Here is a 23,600-nt window from a genome sequence, read left to right on the forward strand (position 1 = left end):
TGTCGGTCTGGGGTCCAAGAGCTCTCCCCTGTTCAGATCAGCTGTCTCTGCTGTTTTTGCCAGCCCATTCTTTGCCAATTTGCTCACTGCTCCTCTCTCTGTGTCACTGGGTTCCACGGGTTCAGTTCAGTGTTTAACTGTGCTACAATTTAATAAACAAAAGCAGACTAGATTTAAATGAGATATATAGCCTGAGTTTAAGGAGATAAGTTCAGGTATATTTTGTTTGTTTTAATTTTTTTATTTCTTTTTGAAGGTTGCAAGTGTGTGTTTGTGTTTTCCTCTAACACTGAGAGTGCATATGTAGAAAAAACAAATAAGTTCATGAAATCCATTTTTATGCCACATGATTTTTACACTAAAGTGGCCTTAAATGGTGATGGAAAGATGACTCATTTTGCTGCATAAGCATGCAGACCTGAAAAATTATTCCAGCACATACTCAGAAAGCTTGCACACCTATAAGCACAATGTAACAGAGGCAGGGGAGTTACCAAGATTTCTGGTACTCGCAGGCTTCTTTCTTAGCTCTGGGTTCTCTGAGGGACAGTGTCTGAAAGCAGTAAGAAGAGGAGTGACAGAGCAAGAGAGCTATACCCAGGTCCATGCACCTGAACACAACATGCACACTCACCACACAGACACTACACTTACACAAATACACACACAATCTTAACTGAAAAGTCATAATGAGAGAAAGTAAGTGAATGAATAACATATGTGTGTGCTCCCGCCACAGGAATATTAGTAGGAGAAGTAAAGAACTCTATTCCATGCTGAAACAAAAGAGGTTGGGCGTAGTTTCTCCATTGATTATGCTGCAGTTCACTCAATTTTTTTCTTTATTTTTTACAAAAGGAAGAATAGATCTTGGTGTTGACCTGCATCTTCCTGTGTCTTTTGCAATGCCAGTCTAGACACACACATGCACACACCCATATATATACATATAAGTGTATGAATGTATATATACAAATATACATATACAAATGTATACATGTGTGTGTGTGTTCTTTGTGAAATATGTTCCACATTGCAAAACCCTGTCTAAACTTAGCTCCTAAAAAGCATATATAGTAGCAAGTTTGTTGTTACAATCTTTGCCAAGGAAACCTTGAGAAAACTCATAAATTAAGTGGAGATGGATTAGATTACATCTGGATTCAGCATGAGGTTTAAGTCTGTCTTTGAATGCATCTTTATCATCTATTAGCTAAGCAGGGTACCAATGGCTAATTGAGAGGCAATTAGTGTAACCTAGTTGAACCTGTTTCTTACTCTAAAAATTAGTGCCAATATTTATGTTTTGATTTCCCTGGCATAGTAATAACTTATTTCAAAGTAAACATCATCAATATGGAAAACTAAATATTTCCCTCATCTTCAATACTCAGGGATATTCACAGATCCCTCCACTAGTCTAAATACACAGGCATGCTCTCCCTTTTTACAACTCACTTCCTGCATAGATCTGAAGAAAACCATGGCCTCCAGACGTTTGTCTGAAGCATTATTTGTAGCCACTCTTTAGTAAAAAGCACAAAAAACACTTTGATGGTAACTTTTTTTTTGCCTTAAACTTATCAATAAAATATATGATTAACTTTTGATTCATTGACTTTTAGGAAAGTTGGTGATTGAGATTTCTTCGTATTTATTTTAAAATCTTTGTTTTTTTATCATCTATTGTAATCTTAATGTTACATTCCCTCCCCCTTTCATATATGTTTGCACATGTGTATATTACTGTCTCACTTTATTCTTCATGTCTCTGTCCTTGTGCCAAATACTATCCATATTATCTCTCTTCTTAGTTTAATGATTTCTTTACCTCTATCTTTACAGTTCCTTTAAACACATTGGTTTGCCTTATCATTATTCCCAATCATTTGGAGGCCATTATCTAGTTTGCAATTCCCTAACACCTATTGTGTCACCAAGTAAACAGGAAAACAGGGTAGGGATTAGCAGCTGATGTAAAATAACACATTGTAATTCTCACTCTGTAGCACGGAAATGGTAGTGGAGTGATGCTGATGATTCAAAAGAAGTATGGAAACCAATGACTTGGAGCTGAGAAATGATTCAAAGAAACTAAATTTTAAGTTATATTTGGTTCTGGGAATTAATGAACCATCTTACTTCACCTGTATCTTCCTGGTTTTTTTAGACCAATGTTGATGGATAATAAAAGCCTTGGTCAAAATAGAACTACAAAGGTCCTTCCAATGACTATCAGATAAAATACTGTTTATTCATCAAAGGCATTTTAGAGACAATGAAGTAGGACATTTTTCCTTCACTGACATGGCTGCTCAAAACCACCTAATGTGATGACTCTTTCAATGAAAAGTGGTGGTCTTTCATTAACTACCATCCATGTTGCTGTGTTGTCTTTTTTTGTAATTGATTAATCCATGCATAATTTCCCTAGGAATTTCAGTCAGTTTATTTCCTTATTTTGTGCCAATTCAATCATTTGGATGCTCAGAGTAGCATAACTGAATAAAAGTCCACTCATCATCAAAAGCAAATATACATGTGGCAGAAAGATAGCTCAGTAGTTAAGAACATAGGCTGCTCTTCTACAGGACCATAGTTCAAGTTCCGGTATCCATATGGTGGCTCGCAGCCATCTGTAGCTCCAGACCAGGAGATATAATGCCATCTACTATTCTCTATAAACACCAGGCACACACAAAATACCTATCCATATAGAATAAAGACAGAATAATTTAACAAATACACATATAATGAGTTGTGGCCATGTAATGAGATAGTGATTCCAATCCAGACCCAGATAATTTCTTTAGACACAAGAAATTTAATGATTGTTGTACTTCTTTTACAAAAATTAAATCTTGGAATGGTTTCTATTCTCATCTTGGTAAAAATTGCTCCTGAAATAGAGAATTTTCCAACCTTCTTTACTTGTCGGGGTATTGTAAAATACAATTTGTGGTTTTATAGAAACACTGATCTCATTAAGAGAAAAGATCCTTATTGTTTAATTTATTTGACTGAATGAAGATAGAGCCTTTAATATATAGATTACCTTACAAGGAATGTAATGGCATCTCTGTATCAGAGGATTTCAGTTCCAAAACCACAATATATTTATTACTCAATACTTTCAATGAGTACCGATTACAGTGGGACACGCAATATACTGAGTACCAATCATCTGAATATTAACAATATCAATTTCCTGAGCTTAATTGCACAGCAAAATATTAAGTTGTAATAACATCCTGTCTATTAGTAGCTTCAGCTGAAAGTATCCTAAGTGTATTTCAGAGGCTAAAATAAGCAGGTAAGTTTTTCTTTTCCTATTACTGTAGAAATGAGAAGATGACAGTGATACAGTGTTATTATCAAGGAGTACGGATCCAGTAGTATATAATTCCACGCAGCATCACCTTCATTTTCCACAGAAACAAAAAAGGAGCCACTAATTTTCAGATTTCAAGTAAAGATTAGTCCTGTGTAAGCCTGGCCTGGTGTCTCAGAGTTTGAAGCATCAGACTCTGAGACTAAGACAGAACCACAACCTTACCTTGCCCTGCTCCTACCTTAGCCATACTCAAACCACGACCTCACTTTATTCTTGTCTTAGGCCCACACCCAAACACCGTTCTTCCTCTGCATAGGCCCTCATTAGCCCTGCCATTCTCTTCCATTGCCCCTCATTGGCTGCTGCCTCTCTGCCACAGCCACACAGTGGGGTTACCCCCTCATTGCCCATGGCTCCAACATCATCCATGCTCATTCTAAGATGCATACAAGAGCATGAAGTTCCCTATGCAGTCTGAACTAGGTTGTGATCTGATGAGTCTTAGCTATTCTGGTTCAGACACGCATGCTGTGGAAGCCAAGTTCCCATTTAAGTCTGTTTATCCCTTTTGCTGAAAATTCATCCGTGTAGCTAAGGATAAGAAATGCTGAGAGCCTGTGCCAATTTCCAAGTATCTGTTCTGATAAGGATTTCTGCCCAGCCTTTATGTTTTGAAATCCCATGGTCACCAGACACTGTCCACATGATCACCCTACTTAAAACTCTTCTTAGATTCCCCTTCCTTTCTTCTAACCAAACCTTGAAATATTAAGAAGGTAGGTACAGTAGTGCAGAGAGAATAGTAGTGCAATGGTTATGGTAATAGTTGAGTCTAGAGAGAACAGAGGAAATTAGAAGAAAAGAAAAACAAGGATGAGCTGTCTTTTTTTACCTATTACTCTAGAAGTAGATAAATAATCATGACTCAGTGCTCATTCCAAGGCCCTCTATTCTTTTCAATACTCCAAAATATTCAGCAGGTTCTCTTTATGCTTCCAAATGTATAGCTAGAGGATTGATTCTATACCTTTCCACTAGAATAAGTTGTCCACAAGGAGAAAACATAGTCCAGAGAAAAATATAAAGAGAGAGGACTTCTATCAGAAAATCATCCTGTTTCTCATCCTAGATCATACTGTCAAGACCTGGATAGCAGAGTTTCCTGATCATAAGAATAGCTAGAGGAAAGGATTCTCTGTCTTACTACATTATTATCAAAGAGGAAATATTGGAATTTCTTTAAAGGTAGGATGTTAAAGGAAATAGAACAAACAACTTGAAGTAGTTACCAAAGTTCTGATGCCAGGCTATAAGAGAATAACTCACCACCATGTATGTGGATCCCCAAGAGACTGGAGGTCTCTCAAATATCATTGAAGATATCATTTATTTTCTTGTACTACCACAACATGAATGCAAACCGTACTTGTGTGAACATTTATTACATTACTCTATAAATAGAATATTTTTGGTGATCCTAGTCAAATCTCATCATCTTGTTAATGTCATATTAGTGGCTCAATTGAAAGTACCTTCATTTAATTTTCAATGTACTTATGGGTACACAGATTTTATTAGCAAACTGGGGCGAGCAGGACATGGGGGAGCAGGAAGGCTGAGTCGGGGGAATAATAGAGGAGAGTAAGATAAGAGATACCATAATAGAGGGAGTAATTATAGGTTTGAGAAGAGATCTGGTACTAGTGAGATTTCCAGAGATCTACACAGATAACACCAACTGGCAAAGTAAGCAATAGTGGAGAGACTATCTTAAATGCCCCTCTCTGGTAATGAGTTTGATGACTACCTTATATACCACCCTAGAACCTTCATCCAGTGACTGATGGAAACAGAGGTAGACACTCACAGCTAAACACTGAACTGAACTCCTGGAACCCAGTGACAGAGAGGGAGGAGTGATGACTAAAGGGGTCAAGATTGGGCTGGTGAAACCCAGAGAAACAGCTGATCTGAACAAGGGGGAGCTCTTGGACCCCAGGCTGATGGCTGAGAGGCCAGCATGGGACTGATCCAGACATCCTGAACATGGGTGTCAGTGACCAGGTCTAGGTAACCTATGGCCCTTGGGTAGTAGTTCAGTATTTATCCCTTACATACAAATGGACTTTGAGTGTCCGTCCCACAATGAGGGATGCTCTGTCAGCCTGGACTCTTGGGGTAGAGCCTAGGCCCTGCTCTGAAAGAAATGACAGACTCTGGAGATTTCCCCATGGAGGGCCACACCCTCCCTGGGGAAGGGAGTGGGGATTGGGTGGGGGCCTGGGTGGCTGGAGGGTGCAGGGAAGGAGGGGAGGGAGAGGGAGCTGGGATTGACCTGTGAAGCAAGCTTGTTTCTAATTTAAATTAAAAATTAAAAAAAGAATAGGAATGTGTGTATCAATGCAAGATACATGGGAAAATAAACTATATTACATAAAAAAGGAAAGGAACATTTGGTCAACCCTGGCAATGCTGTTCCTCTCCATCTGCTATGTTGTTGCATGAAACCAGAGAACTCTGTTTATCATTTGGCCTGTCTGCCATCCTTCCTTTAACTGTCATTGCCTATCAACAATATTTACTCAGCATGGCTACTCAAACATAATGTTAGTGACAGAACTGATTTTCAAAGCACCTGAGATTCTGAGGGCAGTCAGGTGTACATTAAGGTAAATCTGAAAAGTGGCTGAAGATAATATTTAAGGGGGAAAATGGTGGAAGAAAATTCAGCCATCAATTATTATGGAACTTAGTCATCTTCTAATTGCTGCCATCATTTTATATTGTACCTTAAAATTGTCCCATGCTTCTGTCGATGGAAAACACTTGGAAGCTTCACATTATAGACAGAGCCTATGCAGATAGGAAGGGTTATGTCTTATAATAAATCTGACTTTTGCAATTATGATGGGATCTGTGTTAGCTATACAAGTATATGTAGTCCTATAGTTGTAATAGTTTTCAAAGATATATTTTAAATAACTTCAGTGTTGGGAACCATGAGTCTTTAGGCAAAAGCACAAGTACAGGCCTCATTAAGTTTCCAGTTACCAGGTCTCAGTAAGTTTCCATACCCTGAGCTTTTTCTCAGAATTCAGATAACCCCCTGTGGTCAAGCTATGCACCAAAGATAACCCCTTGCTTAGCAAGGCTTCCAGCCTTTAACAACATCCTGCATTCCTCTGCCCCAACTCCCTGCCTTGTTCCTCTATATAAGCTGGTACAAATTTTTCAATAAATGGAGATTGATCATCCATTTTGTCTTTCTCTCATTTTCTGTGTCTCTTGTCCATCATTTGTCTTCCCTCTAGGATAACCCCTGTTGACTGTGTCCTGGGGGCTGGGACAAGTCTTCAGTACACTTACATTTTAATTAATTTGAATGTTCATGCTTATATGCACAAATTTCTGCAACTTATAAAGTTACATTGTTTCAGGCTAGAGAGATGGTTCAGCAGTAATGGCACTTGCTATTTCCAGATAACCTGACTTTGGTACCAACACCTAGTTGGGGTGGCTCACAACCACCTGTAACTCTAGCTCACAAGAACAATGACAGACACACATACACATGACTGGAAAAAATTAAATTGTTGGATTACCCTGTAAAATACTACAAATGAACTCTTAGCATCTCTGTACAAGTTAATGTCAGTGTTTTATAAATGATTACTCAATAAGAATGTAGGCAGGATCTGTGCTAAGATAAATTCCCACCTACTGTGAACATAACAATATTTCTGTGACATAGATATTTATATTACATTCCATAGTTATATCAGATGGGGCTGTCAATCTGCTGTACTAGCTGAAATGTGCTTATGATGTCTTAAGAAAATATGGGGTTGTTTCTACCTGATAACATGAAATCTAAAAACAGCATAGTTATTGTACAGTATCCTGCATGTTCTAGCCATCCTATGCTTTCTGCTTTACCCCATTGTTGTCTCATAGCCACTCCTGTTCACTCCTATGGGTTCTGCACCTGCAGAAGAACTTACTGGGAAGATTCCCTTTCTCATGCCAAAAACTGAGCTTGTAACTTGTTTGGAATAGCAACAAAGGCATACAGTTTTATTTTGTTTTACCTGATCCTAAACTTTAATAAAAAGCATTTCTTTCAATAAAACAGAAAAGATTCCAAAAACTAAGCCAAAAGGCGAGTTTTGTAGTCATAAACACCTTTAAAAAAATCAGAAACCAGGAAAAAGGAGAGTTTTCATATTCCAACATTATTTTCTCTGCGTGGTATGAACAGAGGGAAAATCCTCATTAGACCAATTCTCTAACTGCTGATTCCTGACTGGTCCACCTAATTGCTTCATCTTGGGAAGTTGCTCACTCGGTTACCAGTGTAATTATGCATCACCTATCTCTCCTGTCTCAGATATGACTAAATTTGCTCTGCTGGAGACTAATGCAGGGGCTCTTTCCAAAAGAATAGCCTCCCATTAATTTTATTTTATGTCTTATAGTCTTTCCACAAATACTATCACAGTATGTTTTGTTGACTCCTAAATTACACCTGATAAGATTCCAAAAGTTAATACTACTTCAAAGATGTAAATGATTTCTGGTCTGACAGTGAGGTCACTGAATAAATATAATTTCTCAAGATGGAGCAATATACTGCCAAATAATTTAATGAGATAAAATGCAATGATTCCTGTGTGACAATTTGTATAAAAAACGGTCTTCCTCTAGTCTTCCTCAACACAAAAGAGAATGTAAGTATCAAGCTTAATGTTCCTTAGTTACATAATTATGAAATACAGAGGAAAATAAGTCTGTTCAAATACTCAAGAAAAATAGATATGTTTAAATCTAATAGTAAAGATATAGTGCTGAGTTTTTATAATAAGAAAAATGCATAAACATCTGCCTATGCCTTCCTACCTCAGGAGAATGTCCCAACTTTCCAAATTTTCAAGGCAATATTGGATAAATCTATCATTAAGCTCTTCTATGAATTAGTCTCATTCACTATGTGACTCAAGAGTTAGTCTGAACACAAATTCCTGCTGCAGCCATGCAAAAGCTTCTACTTTTGACCACAGCTAAACTAAGCTTCAAATTGGAACTGAAAAATAACCAATGCCAAACTAAAAGTTCTACATTTCTAAAATCAAATGCATGCAAAGGTATCTTAACACTCAGCCATGTGATTCATGCTCAGACTCCATAATCATCCCAAAATTGCTGGCAAATTATCATGAGCTCAAGGAGACAACCAATAGAATAATTTTGACACATTGTAGACTTCTTAAAACATGGTAACAAGAAATATAAATATAAATACACATACTTGCAGGGTCCCCCATTAGTTACTAGGGGAAAAACACACACTGAGTTGGGAGTCGGTCGAAGCAGGATCTGGATTTATTCCAACATGCAGGAACTTATATAGACCTGAGGTAGGGGATGGGAATCTTAGAATAGGGTAAGGTGACATGAGAAGTAAAGGGCCAATAGTATTCTACCACCAGGCAGGTAGCTAGGCAGGGGGCAAACTTGCATCAGATCTGGCTGAGTCACCCCCACATGGAGGTTACATGTTTAGAGACAGGTCGCTAAACTCTAGCCAGGCTCAGGAGGTTACACTGGGCCTCACATCCGAGCCTAAACTCAAGTCGGGCTCAGGAGCTTACATTGGGCCTCGCATCCAAGTCCTTCTTAGGCCCAACATATACCCATTTTTATGGAGAAATCAAGCAAACAATTTTTGAAAGATTTCAACATTTTTATTTTTCAAGAGTATGTATTTCCATCAATCCCACAATAGATTACTCTCATAGCAATTCTTCTATTTCTCAAAATTAATGCTACAGGACAGCCTGCCAAGACACTTTCCATTGTAGGAAAATATGTGAAATCATAGTTCAAATGAGGTAGACTAGATGATGAGGAATATGAGTAGACTGAGTAACTACTTCACTCCTAGACAATGAACAGCCAGTTTTTTTTTCAAATCCACTTTTATTTATTTACTTTTCATTAGTTTAAATTCTGGAAGGGTACAGCATCACACGGATTCTGTGTCCAATGGCCTTCGCAGGAAGGTTGCTTCGGAATTTGGCACGAACCATGCCACTGTTTCCGTGGGCCCGGGTTACTTTTCCCCAGATCACTCTGGTTTTGTTTGGTTTGCCTCCGGGTGTCACTGTGTTGTTTTTTGCTTTATACACGTAAGCACATCCCTTGGCCAGGTAGAATTCAGTTTCATCTCGGGCATAAACACCTTCAATTTTAAGAAGAGCCGTGTGCTCTCTCTGGTTCTGGAGGCCTCGCTTATAGCCAGCAAAAGTGGCCTTGCACCACAGCCTTCCAGACATATTTGCCTTTTAGAAAAGTCCTGTTCCCAGCAGGCCTCCACAGGCGCCAAGATGGCAGAAAGAGTGAACAGCCAGTTTTGATCAGAAAAAATATCAACTCATTGCTCACAGATCTGGACAAAGAACTCTTTTAGGTATCACATCTCTTCCAGTATTAACCTAAACTTGCTTATCTGTGCTTATGTCTTCCACAGTTATGTTTAAGGTGATTGGATAAAAGGAGTTGAAGGTATAGTATATGTCCTCTATGTATAGTATATGTCTTATATGTCCTTAGCATCCTTAGTATATAGTATATTCCAGGATGCTAAGGAAATGATAATTTTCTTAAATTTAGAAGATACTGTTATCATTTTACTTTGAAAATGACATATTATTTCATAACAATACGTGAATTTGAAGTGTTTGGTGTTGTGGCAAACTGATCATTTCAAGTTGTCCTTTGCATAGTGAATTTCCTTCCAATAATGTATTTATAGAATCCAATAGTAGCCGGGCATTGGTGGTGTATGTCTTTAATCCCAGCACTTGGGAGGCAGAGGCAGGCAGATCTCTGTGAGTTCGAGGCCAGTCTGGTTTACAAAGTGAGTTCCAGGACAGCCTCCAAAGCTACAAAGAAACCCTGTCTCGAAAAATCAAAAAAAAAAAAATAGAATCCAGTAGTAATAAGTATATAGACCAAACACACATCAATGACTAGTAAGGTAAGCCATAAATTCTCCATTTTCACAAAGAGTTTTGTGTAAATCTGCATGAAAATATCATACAAACTACCTTTCAAATTCAGGGAACTCCTAAACCTTTCTTTGTAGGTTATAGAACAACAATTTTTCCTGAAAGGTGAGGGAAACGCAAATGACAGCTATCGAGAGTTGGGATTCTGTGAAGTGACAACAACCCAGGAAGCTAGTAAGGAGCAGTGAAAAATCTAAAGTCAACAACAGCATCCAAAACTCTGCAGTCTACAATGACCACTAGATTCTGATACTTTACTGACGAAAATGTGTGCAATATTTTTAGTTAGCAAGGTTCTCTCTCTACCACTTAGAAATAGATACAACTAAAATTTTAGATTCAGAGACCCCCTCTGCATTGCCACTGCATTGAAAATTCAATATTTTCAAACACTGCCATCCAGAGTTTTGCATTCTACATTACAGAATGTCAAGGACTAACTAAAACCACTATCAAGGGTTAATTAGTCATCACTAGGGAATAAATTAAACACATTGAAATAGTTTAAAATAATTACATGCAATTTAGCAATGATTGAGAATGTAAATAAGTTACAATATTGTGAAAAATGAGTGCCTCATATCAACAACATTAATTCAACTCCACAATGCTGGATGAACAGATTTGTTAGGTGAAAAAGACAAGCACATTTTGCCTCATGTTCCTTTCTAGTGGTAATACTGACTTGTCTTTCACTCCAAGTTCAAAATTCATGTAATCTTCACTTAATTTTGAATTAAAAAATCAAAAGGCTGAAGATGTGATGGTACATGTTTATTGTGAAAAAATAGAACAAAAGCAGAGGTAAGCCATTGTCAGAAAGAATAAGCTGAAAAATGCATATTCCCTAGATGAGAAAAAATAAATTTCACCTTAGATGCTCATGAGTTTGCTCTGCAACCTGGACATTTTCATGTGAGTATCAACACTGTGAAATTAAATGTGTATATTTAAGCATCTTGAACATTTTGAACTAAATTTTAAAACAGAACAAAGTTTAGAGAATCCAAATGGTCCTTGACCTCTCAAAATAATTTTAAAATCTTAAAATAACTTTAGTGTAAATTTTTATAATAGAAGAAATACTCCTAAGAATATTGGTGATAGAACATGAAAGTTATTTTAATATGCAGGAAAAAAGTAATTATTAGGAACTGGAGAGATGTCTCCATGGTTAAGTGAACTTGAAGCTCTTGAAGAGGACATGGGTTAAATTCATATCACAGCATCCACATGGTGACTCACAAAATCCTTTACCTCTACTTCCAGAGAGTCTGATGCCCTCTTATAGCCTCTGAGGGCACTGCACACTCATGCTGTTGGGCACATACACATGCACAAAAAAACAAATAAATCTATAGTTCTCCAAATCAATAGGCCACATTTAAGATGAAGTTTATCAACTAAATCTGTGACTCCAAACCTAATTCCTCTAGGTCAGGATTTGATTAGTGACTCAATCACCTCTATTTACCATTGCTGACCAATAATAGAATCATGGTTGCATAGTAAAAGCTGCTTATTGTATATGCTGAAAATAATATTTTCTTTTCCCTATTATATGAAAACTTCTTGCCATAGTCATGACAACATCATTTGAAGAATGTTATAGATACCTTAAATTCAATTTAAATATTTGCTGGAAATATTTACTCATGCAAACAAATTCTTCAAAGTATATGGTCAATGTCTATTGGCTTTATATGATTCCAAATATTAAACAGGGGTTCCTAGGTTTAAGATAAGGGAAAGCAGTTAATAGAAGTTGTTGTTCAATGGGCCTAAATTTCTACTTGTGCAAGATGAATTAGCCCTAGAGGATCTATTGTGCAACAACAAGCCTATAGTGAGCAGAACCATAATATTAAAACCTCAGCAAATACTTTAACTTTGCTAAAAGACTAAGTCCCATGTTACAGGTTCTCTCCACAGTAGTGATGTCAAACAAACCTGGACTTCATGATTGGATGCATGAAAAATAAAGTGATGATGATGGCATCGCAACATAGCTTCAAATCAGTTTCCAAAAGTTCTGGTGTGTTCTCATGATTCACAAGCTTGCACTTCTGTTTGATTATTTTGTGAAAGACAACAGATTACTATTCCATTGCCAATAATCTAAACCTTGTAATAATAAATATTGTTAAGTTGCTGCAAGCAAATTACTTTTATTCATACTGCTTTTGTTCCCATCTACATTATAGGTTGTATTATCTGTAAGAAATTATAATTTTGTTGTAAATAGAACATAATTTTAAGTCATAAATGTGACATATTTAACATTAGCTTTAACAACCTTTCTTGAACAAAATCCCTTATAGAAGAACCTGAATGGTGATAGAGGAGAGCAGAAATGCATAGGTTTGAGCTTAAGTTTCCCAACCTTCTGTGTGTTTTCTTGGTAAATGCTAGTCTATTTATAATGTGAACATGATAAATAAATTCAATGGATAAAAACCAGACAAAAGGACTGAAATATAATTGAAAGGCAAAATCAGTGATAGTTACAAAATAATTCATTGTGATTCTTATTAACCTCCACATTAAGCATGAGTAGTTCTATTTTTTGTTTGCATAATAGTTCTATTGATCATTTGGGACTTTCACATTCTGAACGAGCATATTCACATCCTAGTTCTTCCAGGTCCACCCCTACCACCCTTGGTACCTCCCTTCACCCAACCCCATAAAGAGAAGGAAGAGGAGGCAAAGAAACGAGGAAGGGAGGGAGGGAGAGCTAGAGAGCCAGCCAGACAGACACACAGAGAGACAGACAGATGGACGGAGGGACGGAAGGAAGGAAGGAAGGAAGAAAGACAGAAAGGAAGAAAGGAAGGAAGGAAGTCTAGCCCCTTAAAGAAAACTGTCTTTTCCACTTGCAACCACACCAAAATACCTCAACTATGGAGAGCTACACTTTAGCATCCCCATCACATTTTTTATTTTTTTGGTTTTTCGAGACAGGGTTTCTCTGTATTGTTTTGGAGGCTGTCCTGGAACTCGCTTTGTAGACCAGTTTGGCCTCGAACTCACAGAGATCCACCTGCCTCTGCCTCCCGAGTGCTGGGATTAAAGGCGTGCGCCACCACCGCCCGGCCCCCATCACATTTTTTAAGAGTTCTCTTTGATGGTCTCTTGTCTAGGCTGTTACTTTTCTTTTGTATAAATGTAGGCACAGGCAAGTCAGGGGGGTGGTGATGGGAGTTGTCACAGAAGCCTCCCTGTCCCTCTTTCTCAACCGGGGTTCTATAGTTGTCAGTACTATGGCAAAAGTAGTTTCCTTGTCCCTCATAGTCAATAGAAGCATATCATGGCTTTCAGTGTTAGCATGGACCATGGGTATGCGTATGGTGTCAAGCATGTACTATGGACCTCAGCATGGCATCCAGTAGCAAGTACAGACTATGCTGGTAGTACAGGCCACCTCCATCAGTATAGCCCTGGAAGGGATCATGACCCACAGACATCAATATAGCCTCAAGTTATAGCACAGACAAGGATATCTACACAGTCTTTGGTGGTAATATGGGCAACAGACAATAACACATATCCCAGCTTATCAGGACCACAGACCCAGACATGGTCCTTGGTGACATTCTGGATCTGGACATTAACATAGTCACAAGTAGCAGCACAAGCCAACAACATCAATATGACTCCTATGAGTCTACTTTTATACATAATATTCTTCCATAAAACAATTATCTAATGAACATTTTGTTACTTTTGTACTGTTTTATTGTATGCCTTAGTTTTACTCAAAAGTTGCTAACTATAGCAGATTATCTTGGAAAACCTATCTTGTTACAAATCATTTTTAAGCTACCTATGCCATTCATTCATCTATTCATTTATTGTTTTACAGTTGATTATTTTCTGTATTCAGTGTGTCCTGACTCCTAAGCAATAACTTTCTGTCTTCTCTTACAAAGTTTTTAAAACTCATTTCCCTTATTCTAATCAGTGTCTTAAATCCTGCCTAACTTTGGTGGGGTGTGTTCTTCTATATACATGTTTCTCTTATTGGTTGATAACTGAAACACTGTTATCCCAGTAGCCAGGAAGAAAGGACAGGCAGGGCTACCAGACCAGGAGAAGGCTGGTGAGAGAAAGGCAAAGAGAGGCCACAAAGAGATGCCATAGAGCTGCCAAAGGAGTAACAGATCCAGGCATTCTCCGGTAAGTCAAGACCACGTGAAAATACATAGATTAATAGCTACGGGTTAATAATTAAGAAAGAAGTAGCCAGTAAGAAGCCTAAGCCATAGGTCAAACAGTGACTAAATTAATATAAGTCTTTGTGTGTTCATTTGGGGTAAAGCAGCTGTGGTACCAGGTGGGACAGAAACCTCCATCTACATACCTTAGCCTCTTTCACCACTTCCTGCATTCCTACAAGTTATCTTTTGTTTCTTTAGTTTGCTTTTTAATTTTAAGGAGTTATATGTATATGAAAAATATAAAACCAGCAAGTACAATTCTAACTTAGCTTTAATCTAAGCTATTGCTAGTATCTTAGATAGCAGCACTGCATGCACCAGAATAAATCAAATAACCCAGAGAGCAAGACTGCTAACTAAACTGCACAATTTATTACAAATTCCTACAATATCACTTTTTCATTTGGGGTCCATTTCAGGATCAATTTTGCATGTAGTTGTGACATCTTCATGGCTTCTTTCAAGCTGTGATAATACCCCGGTCTTTCTTTGTCTTTCATTATGTTGATATTTTTATGGATCATGGATCCTGCATTACGGCTTTGAGTCATTTTTCTCATTGGTGGAATGATGCGGCATATTTTCTGTAAGAAAGCAAGAGAATTTAGAGAAGATGTGGTCACTTGTGGATCATGCCAGAGGCTATGTGTTTGTGTCATCATTGCTTAATCCTTATCACTTTCTCTAGATAATTTCCCCCAAAACAATCCTTTAGACTGCCCTCATCAGTGACAAACACCTTGTAAAAATACTTTGAAGTAACACAAATACCCTGTTTCTTCTCAAAACTTTATCCAGTGGCCTACCATCTTTGGCTTCTTATGTCTATATGTCTTATTATCTTGATGTTTAGTGAAGAGTACTTTTCTGTTGTCCTTTATTTCCTGTAAAGAACAACTTTCCATTCTTCCCCATTTGTTATCTAATCAATTGTTTATATATTTTGACACATGAATATCAACTTTACTTTATTAGGTGTGATGTAACATTATAGATATGTGTATTATTCTTTGGGATCTTTTGAGCGCTTTACAGTGTTATCTTTTATTATGTTCCCATCTGCTTTGTTGTTTCATGTATTCTCGCTATGTATTTATAGTTTGATCTGGTTACAGTAATTTTGATTTGTGGCCATCATTATTAAACTTTAGAACCCTCACAGAGCCTCCACTGAGTGAATTGTGTAGCTTCATGATCAGATACTGACATTGGTCCATATCATGAATGTGCTTGACATCAGTAATAACTGTTTGAGACAAGTCAGGTGCATTGAACCTGGATGAGTTGAGTTACTCTGTTCTCTTTCTCATCCAAACCATGGACTCCAATGCTATTGGTGCCTCTCAAGATCCCATTTAATGTCAATGAATCCTCCACAGAATTTCACTTTGCATGACAGAGTCTATTTGCCTCTTTCTGTCTTGGAGTAACTCATATATTACAACTGTGTTTTTTGTGTAGCAATGAAATATTCTCTGATATTCTAGGTTCATCTTATATTCTCGTGGTCTAGTTCCTCTACCATAAGCATCTCACCAAGAAACCTCTTTAAAAAAAGAAAGTAAATGGAAATAAAGATCTGAACAAACTAGCAAGTATACAAAAGAAATTATATATTTGAATTTCTTCTTCTAAAAGTGTGTGTGTGCGTGTGTGTGTGTGTATGTGTGTGTGTGTGTGTGTACCCTTATGCATCTGTCAGTTCACTCTGATACATCTGATTCTAACCAATAGTATATGGGCTATTTATTTGCTTTTCCTTTTCTTCCTGATTTCCAGGTTTTTCTCACATAGCAGATTCAACATCAGTGAAGTTCAATTGTCTTTATCTGACCTATGCTTAGCTATTTTGCACACACCTTGTCCTACTTAGTTTTCTGTTGCTATGATAAACACTATGACCCAAAGCAACTTGTGGAGAAAAGGATTAATTTGGCTTACAGGTTCCAAGCCATCACCTCAGGTAGCCAAAGCAGGCACTGGAGGCAGGCAGCCTAAGAGTTTCCTAAAGTTTCATCACACATTGCCAAAGGGAATAGGTGACAGTCAGGTGGCTTGTTGGTCTTCTCTAATCTTAGAGTCATGATTCCCAAGTACATGGTAGCAATAAGAACACTTTCTGGAATTCTGACATGGAAGTTGCTTTTGAAGAGACAGGCACTGCATCTTGGGCTTCTCTCTCCTCACACAATGATCTCAATCATTATTCTTCACGAGCCTCAGTTTTCCTCTTGGGTCATAGTGGCACACATGCCTTGGGACAGTAGCTCCAACAGTGGGCTGTACCTTCCAATATCAGTAATTAATGAAGAAAATACCCTGTCGACATGGCTACAGGCCAATCTTATAAAGCCAATGCCTCAACTTAAGTTTCCTTTTCCCACGTGACTCTAGTTTTTGTCAAATGGACAAAAAGTAACCTACACAGTTCTGGTGTAAACTTTAAATATTTTCAAAAGAGTTAACACGTACTCTAGAGAAGTTAGTAGAGTATTATCCTATCCTTAAACTACCCAAAATGCTAATGAAAATACCAATTTTAATGCCATTAGCTTAGACTATCTTGTCTTCTTCACTTTCTGTGGTTTATTTCCCTTCATGTTCCATTATCATTCTAGTCTTTCTCAAAAACTTCAAATAAATAAATAGATAATAGCTCATGAAGGAAGAAAGAGACGATCTTGTTACCTCGCCCTTTTTCACTTCAGTCTGGATGATAAACCATATTGTTCTTCTGCAGGACGTATACTATAGTAAAACAAAGGAGATCCCAGGGATGATTTCATGGCAAGTAGAACTCACAGATCCACTTCAGACCCTTGGTGCAGCAATTTCCTAGAAGTATTAATCTATAGGTAGGCTTAATAAGAAAAGGGTAAATGCATTTGGCCTAGTTAGCTTTCTATTGCTGTAATAAACACCATGATCGAAATCAACCTGGGATGGAAATAATTTCTATCATCTATGGATCCCAGGCCATTAAGAATGGAAATGAGCTTGGTATTGACACAAAAATAGACAGGTAGACCAATGGAATCAAATTGAACACCCTGAGATTAATCCACAAACCTATGAATACCTGATTTTCAACAAAGAAGCTAAAATTATGCAATGGAAAAAAGAAAGCATCTTCAACAAATGGTGCTGGCATAACTAGATATTGGCATGTAGAAGACTGCAGACAGATACATGTCTATCACCATGGATAAAGCTTAAGTCTAAATGGATAAAAGACCTCAACATAAATCCAGCCACACTCAACCTCTTAGAAGAGAAAGTGGGAGGTACCCTTGAAGGAATTGGTACAAGAGACTGCTTCTTGAACATAACACTTGAACAATAGCACAAACACTGAGATGGACAATTAATAAATGGAACCACCTGAAACTGAGAAGCTTCTGTAAGGCAAAGGACACAGTCAGCAAGACAAAAAGATACCCCACAGATTGGGAAAAGATATTCACTAATTCCACATCTGACAGAGGGCTGATCTCCAAAATTTACAAAGAACTCAAGAAGTAAGTCTCCAAAACACCAAAGGATCCAATAAAAAAGTGAGATAATGAACTAAATAGGGAATTCTCAATAGTGGAGTCTAAAATGGCTGAGAGACACTTGAGAAAGTGCTCAACATCCTTAGCCATCAGGGAAATGCAAATCAAAACAACCTTGAGATATCATCTTACTCCTGCCAGAATGGCTAAAATCAAAAACACCAATGACAGTTTATGCTGGAGATGATGTGGAGAAAGGGGAACACTCATCCATTGCTGGTGGGAGTGCAAACTTGTAAAGCCACTATGGAAATCAATATGGTGAATCCTCAGGAAAATGGACATCAGTCTACCACAAGACCTAGCAATTCCACTCTTAGGCATATACCCAAAAGATACCCATTAACACATCAAGGATGTCTGTTCCACTATGTTCATAGCAGCATTATATGTAATAGCTAGATCCTGGAAGCAACCTAGATGCCCCACAACTGAAGAGTGGATAGAGAAAATGTGGTACATTTACACAATGGAGCACTACTCAGTGGAAAAAAACAATGGAGTTTTGAAATTTGCAGGCAAATGGATGGCACTAGAAGAAACCATCCTGAGTGAGGTAACCCAGTCACAAAAAGACAAACATAGTATGCACTCACTAATATATGGATTTTAGATATGGATCAGGGGAATGTCAGCCTACAATCCCATGACCAGTGAGTCAGGGAAACAGGGAGGTTCCCAAGAGATATCCATTATACCCCAGAGAAGTGAAATGAGGCAAGATCTCCTGAGCAGATTGGGAACATCGGGGGAGGGGGGAGGGAGCCAGAATAAAGAGAGGGGGATGAGAGGAAGGGAGAAGGTATGGGGGAGCTGGACCATTGAGTCAAGGTAAGAGCAGAGGAGATCAGGATGAGAGATACCATAATAGAAGGAATCATTATAGGTTTGAGGAGAGAGCTGACACTAGTGAGATTTCCTGATCTACAAGGATAATATAAACTGGCAAACTAAGCAATAGCAGAGAGACTACATTACTAGCCCCTCCCTGATGATAAGGTTGATGACTACCTTATATGTCATCCTAGAACCTTCATTCAATGACTGATGGAAGCAGAGATAGATACCCACAGCTAGACACTGAACTGAACTCCTGTAACCCAGTAGCCGAGATGGAGGAGTGATGAGCAAAGGCATCAAGACCATGCTGGTGAAGCCCACAAAGACAGCTGACCAGTCAAAGGGGACCTCTTAAAATCCAGACTGATGGCTGAGAGATCAACAGGGGACTGATCCAGACTCCATGAATGTAGTGTCAGTGAGGAGGCCTCAGAGAACTCTGGGGCCTTGAGTAGTAGATCAGTGTTTACCATGGCGTTTGAAGAACTTGGTGATCCCATTCCACATGGAAGGATGCTCTCTCAGCCTGGACACATGGGGAGGGGTCTAGGTCCTGCCCTGGATGAAATGACAGACTCTGGAGACCCCCCCATGGAGGGCCTCACCCTCCCTGGGGAATGATGTGGGGATTGGGTGAGGGCCTGGGGGAATGCTGGGGTAGGGACAAGGGAGGAGGGGTGGGAGATGGAGCTGGAATTGACATGTAAAGCATGCATGCATGTTTCTAAGACATAATTTATTTTAATAAAAATAAAAAAGAATGTAGATGAGGGCAGAAAATTGAGGTTGGGAACTTGAAGGCATAAACTGAAGTAGAGGCCAAGAAGGAATGTTAATAGCTTTCTCCTCATGACTTATTGACTCTGCTTGCTTGCTTGCTTCCTTTCTCCCATTCTTTCTTCCCCCCTCTCTTTCTTTTTGAGACAGAGTTTTTCAGTGTAAAACTCTAGCTACCTTGGAACTCACTTTTATAGACAAGGTTGGCCTCTAACTCACAGAGATTGCCCCTGCCTCAGCCTCTGAAACCTGGGATTAAAAGTGCATACCACAGCTGACCTTTCTTTCCTATATATCCCAGGATCACGGACCTAGGGATGGCATCTCCCATAGGAGTATGATCCCACAGCAATCATCTATCAAGAAAATGCCCCACAGACTTGCCAATATGCTAATCTGATGAATATATTTTCTAAATTGAATGCTCCCTCTTCCCAGAAGCCTCTAGTTTATGTAAAGTTGATGAAAACAAACAAATAATAAAACTAAACAGTCAGTGCATGTTTAATATTGACTGAATGAGTTTGTCCTATTTGAATTTAGATATTAGTTCTTCCTTGGATGCAAATTCTGTTCTAAAGTCAATACTTAGCATGAGGATGCAGGGAATGCCTGTCAATTACCACAGTTCCTCTGAGCAAGACACCTGCCCAAAATAAAGCATTTGAGCAATCTCCCGTAGCTCAAGCTTATGTGGATTTATATCTAAGTATCTGATTCTGATGCTCCCCACCAGGCCTGCTACCAGCTCTTATTTTCTTTCTGCTTTGCTTGCATAAATATCCCACTTCTTGTGGGTTTCACAACTAGTTTAATCTTCAATGAAAAGGGATCACCCTCCTGCTCAATAACATAATCTTTTGAAAATAACTGGGGATCAAACTTACTTGACATCTTACTGTCCTCGCCTTGCCGAACCAAAATACATTAAGGGGTGACTTTAAAGCTGAGTTAGCTGCAGTCGTAAACAAACTAAAAGGGATGAGACGATTCCAGGGTAGCCCTGTAGACTCATTGGAAGTCTCTTCCAGTTTATAACATAGACTCTATCCCCTTTTTACCAAAAATAATAATGAATCAAATGACCGTTTTTCAGAAGTATACCTTAATAACTCCCTTACATAATCAATTCTAGTACAAATATTTCTTTAGATTTTAATATCTTTGATATATGAGTTAAAATGTAATAAGTCAGTTCCCCTTTGAAATAGTACTAAAATAATATTGTCAGCCAAAAATCAAGATCTGTTCACCATTAAAGTTGTAGAACACCCCATTCAAATGACAATATGTATTGTCCCATACTCCTTTCTGTTGCTGTGATTAAACACTGTGACCAAAGCAACTAGGGGAAGAAAAGGATCTGTTTGAGTTTACAGGTCCCAGGCCCATCATTAAGGGATTTCAGGGCAGGAGGTCAATCAGAACTCAGGCAGGTTGAGGCCCAGAATTAGCTTCTTATAATGGACTTGGCCTTCCTACATTAATTAAAGATCAAATGAAGACAATTCCGCTAGACAGACAGGGCAGTTTGATCTGGAGAGTTCCTTACTGAGACATCCTTCTTACTTGATTCCAGGCTGTGTTGTTGACAATTTATGCTTGCTAGAGCATATATCAAATGAAACATAGATGTAGCCCAAGAATTGTGCATCATGACTTTACTATTCAAATATGAGCCTGTCCAGTGTCCTCTTACTCATAGATGGCATCACCATTACCTATTTGGACAAAACCCTAAGTCTCTGACCACCTGCATCTATTCCCTGAACCTTTACCTCTTCAACACCTAGTGTTGACTATGACATGGAAATATTAACCAAATAAACCCTCTCCTCACCAAAGTTGTTCATAGTCATGGTGTTTATCACAGCAACGGAAAGCAGACTTAAACAGGCATATTACTTTAATAGACATTTAACAAAGACTATATGTTTTATAACATGGGAAATTTTATCAAAAATTAATTAGTTGTGTTACATTACCAATTGTGTGAAACATATAAACAAAAAGAGGGAAACTAACAAAATTTTTACAATATTTTTACTAATGAATTTTGACTATTTTGACTGCTGAACATTCTCTGGCTCTTCTTACTTTATTTTTCTGTTTGCTCCACACTGGGACAGTCAAAGAGAATACTCATATCCTCTCTCTAACAGTGACACAAGGCAGTCGGATCAACAAGGTGAACACTGTCTTACATGTGGAAACCCTCATGTAAACAACGCCTTTTGGCCCATCATGAACCAAAATGACTATCAGCAACTCCTGTCTCTCTCCACCTCAGTAATCATTTGAGTGAACAACCAGAACACCCTTTGAAATCTCCTTATTGTAAATGGTATCTTAGATTCTCAACACTCAAAAAACCAAAACAGTAGTTGAGGGACTCTAGAATCTCTTCCCAGGTTGGTTACACAGGACAGGAACTGGCAACAAACCCTAAAAGACGGTGCACAGGTGTGGACGATGAACATGGTAGGTATATGCTTCATGCTAGGTCAGTATTTGCTTCCTGAGAAGCTTCATGTCCTCTGTAACCAGAGAGACCAACTTGTACCTACTCTTCTTCCACAAGAAGTTTCTCTATGTAAATAAATCATAATGCATATTTCTCAGGAGTATGAAGACATTAAAGCAGATGCATTTTTGATTGATGGGAAAATTGAAGAAACGAGCAACCAAACATGCAAGAACATCAATATTAATTCAGACCACACCCTTTGAGCAAGGTAAGGTTATATTACTTAGCGTAACTTTAAGGTGACTGCTCGGGGGCCTCTGGTAGTGGAATAATATTTATCCCAGTACACAAATGGACTTTGGGTGCCCATTCCACATAGAGGGATACTTTTTCAGCCTAGACACATGGGAGAGGACCTAGGATCAGCTCCACGTGATATGACAGACTTTGAAGATCCCCCATGGAAAGCCTCATCCTCCCTGGGGAGCAGAAAGGGGATGGGATAGGGAGTTGGTGGGTAGCAGGGGAGGAGGAGAGGGAGGAACTTGGATTGACATATAAAACAAGCTTGTTTCTAATTTAATTTTTCTAAAAAAAAAGGGGGAAAAAGATGACTGCTTGATTACAGGCAGTGGTCTACAAGCTGAGCAAATCCTAGGCTGCTGCCTCCACTAAACCAGAGTCCTGGAAACGAAGGGAGCTAAAAAAATTTATGTTTCAACAAGCTCTCTTGACTATTCTGATGTATGCTGACAATTAACAACAACCACCACAGCAACTAAAAGGCAATTGATTGACAAGGAGTAATGAAGGCCTTGCCAACAACAGATTCCTAAGCAGAACAGTCTCCTAAGCATTCCTTTCGAAATAAGACAGATCTAATAAAAACTACAGCAGAAACTAAATCATAAAAATGAATATTAAAAAGAAATAGTCTTTAGTTAAAAAGTAAATTATGTTATACGTGAATGCTTAAAGGGAGTAAGAAGGATTATTATTTATGTGAGGTGTACTAGTGCAGTGGAGGCTTCCAAATGAGGATGTATAAGTGTGAATGAAAGTGATTAAAAGGAAGAAAGACAATCGCATGGAAGTAAAAATTCTAATTTAAGCACTTGAACTGTTACAAAAGACTTCTACTTCTATATGACTCTAACCACAAATGATTAATTTTAAAATGCACTTCCTGTTCCCACTGTTGCTGACCCAGTACAAGCCAGAAGCTCTCTCATCTGACTCCCACCACAGTTTCCTAATTGGATGTATTGACTCTGCTTCTGATGGTATCCAAAACATTTTCCACACTATAGTCAAAGAGAGTTTGGTCAAGAGAATCCTTAA

The 23,600-nt window shown here is 38.3% G+C and overlaps 1 protein-coding gene and 1 long non-coding RNA gene across 2 annotated transcripts; both read right to left on the reverse strand.

The window, feature by feature from the left end:
• Positions 1-9,299: 9,299 nt before the first annotated feature.
• On the reverse strand, positions 9,300-9,724 carry LOC121133266 (60S ribosomal protein L35a-like). Its single transcript, XM_040729256.1, has one exon. The coding sequence runs from the start codon at positions 9,664-9,666 to the stop codon at positions 9,334-9,336; it is 333 nt and encodes a 110-aa protein (XP_040585190.1). The 5' UTR covers positions 9,667-9,724; the 3' UTR covers positions 9,300-9,333.
• Positions 9,725-14,971: 5,247 nt separating this feature from the next.
• On the reverse strand, positions 14,972-17,467 carry LOC121133338. The gene is made up of 2 exons (XR_005870170.1): positions 17,310-17,467; positions 14,972-15,205 (listed from the first exon to the last, which is right to left on the reverse strand). It is a non-coding gene; the product is annotated as an uncharacterized LOC121133338 (long non-coding RNA).
• Between the last annotated feature and the right edge of the window lie 6,133 nt (positions 17,468-23,600).

This window comes from Mesocricetus auratus, unplaced genomic scaffold, assembly GCF_017639785.1.
Source record: "Mesocricetus auratus isolate SY011 unplaced genomic scaffold, BCM_Maur_2.0 Super-Scaffold_100021, whole genome shotgun sequence".
In the NCBI taxonomy this organism is placed as follows: Eukaryota; Metazoa; Chordata; class Mammalia; order Rodentia; family Cricetidae; genus Mesocricetus; species Mesocricetus auratus.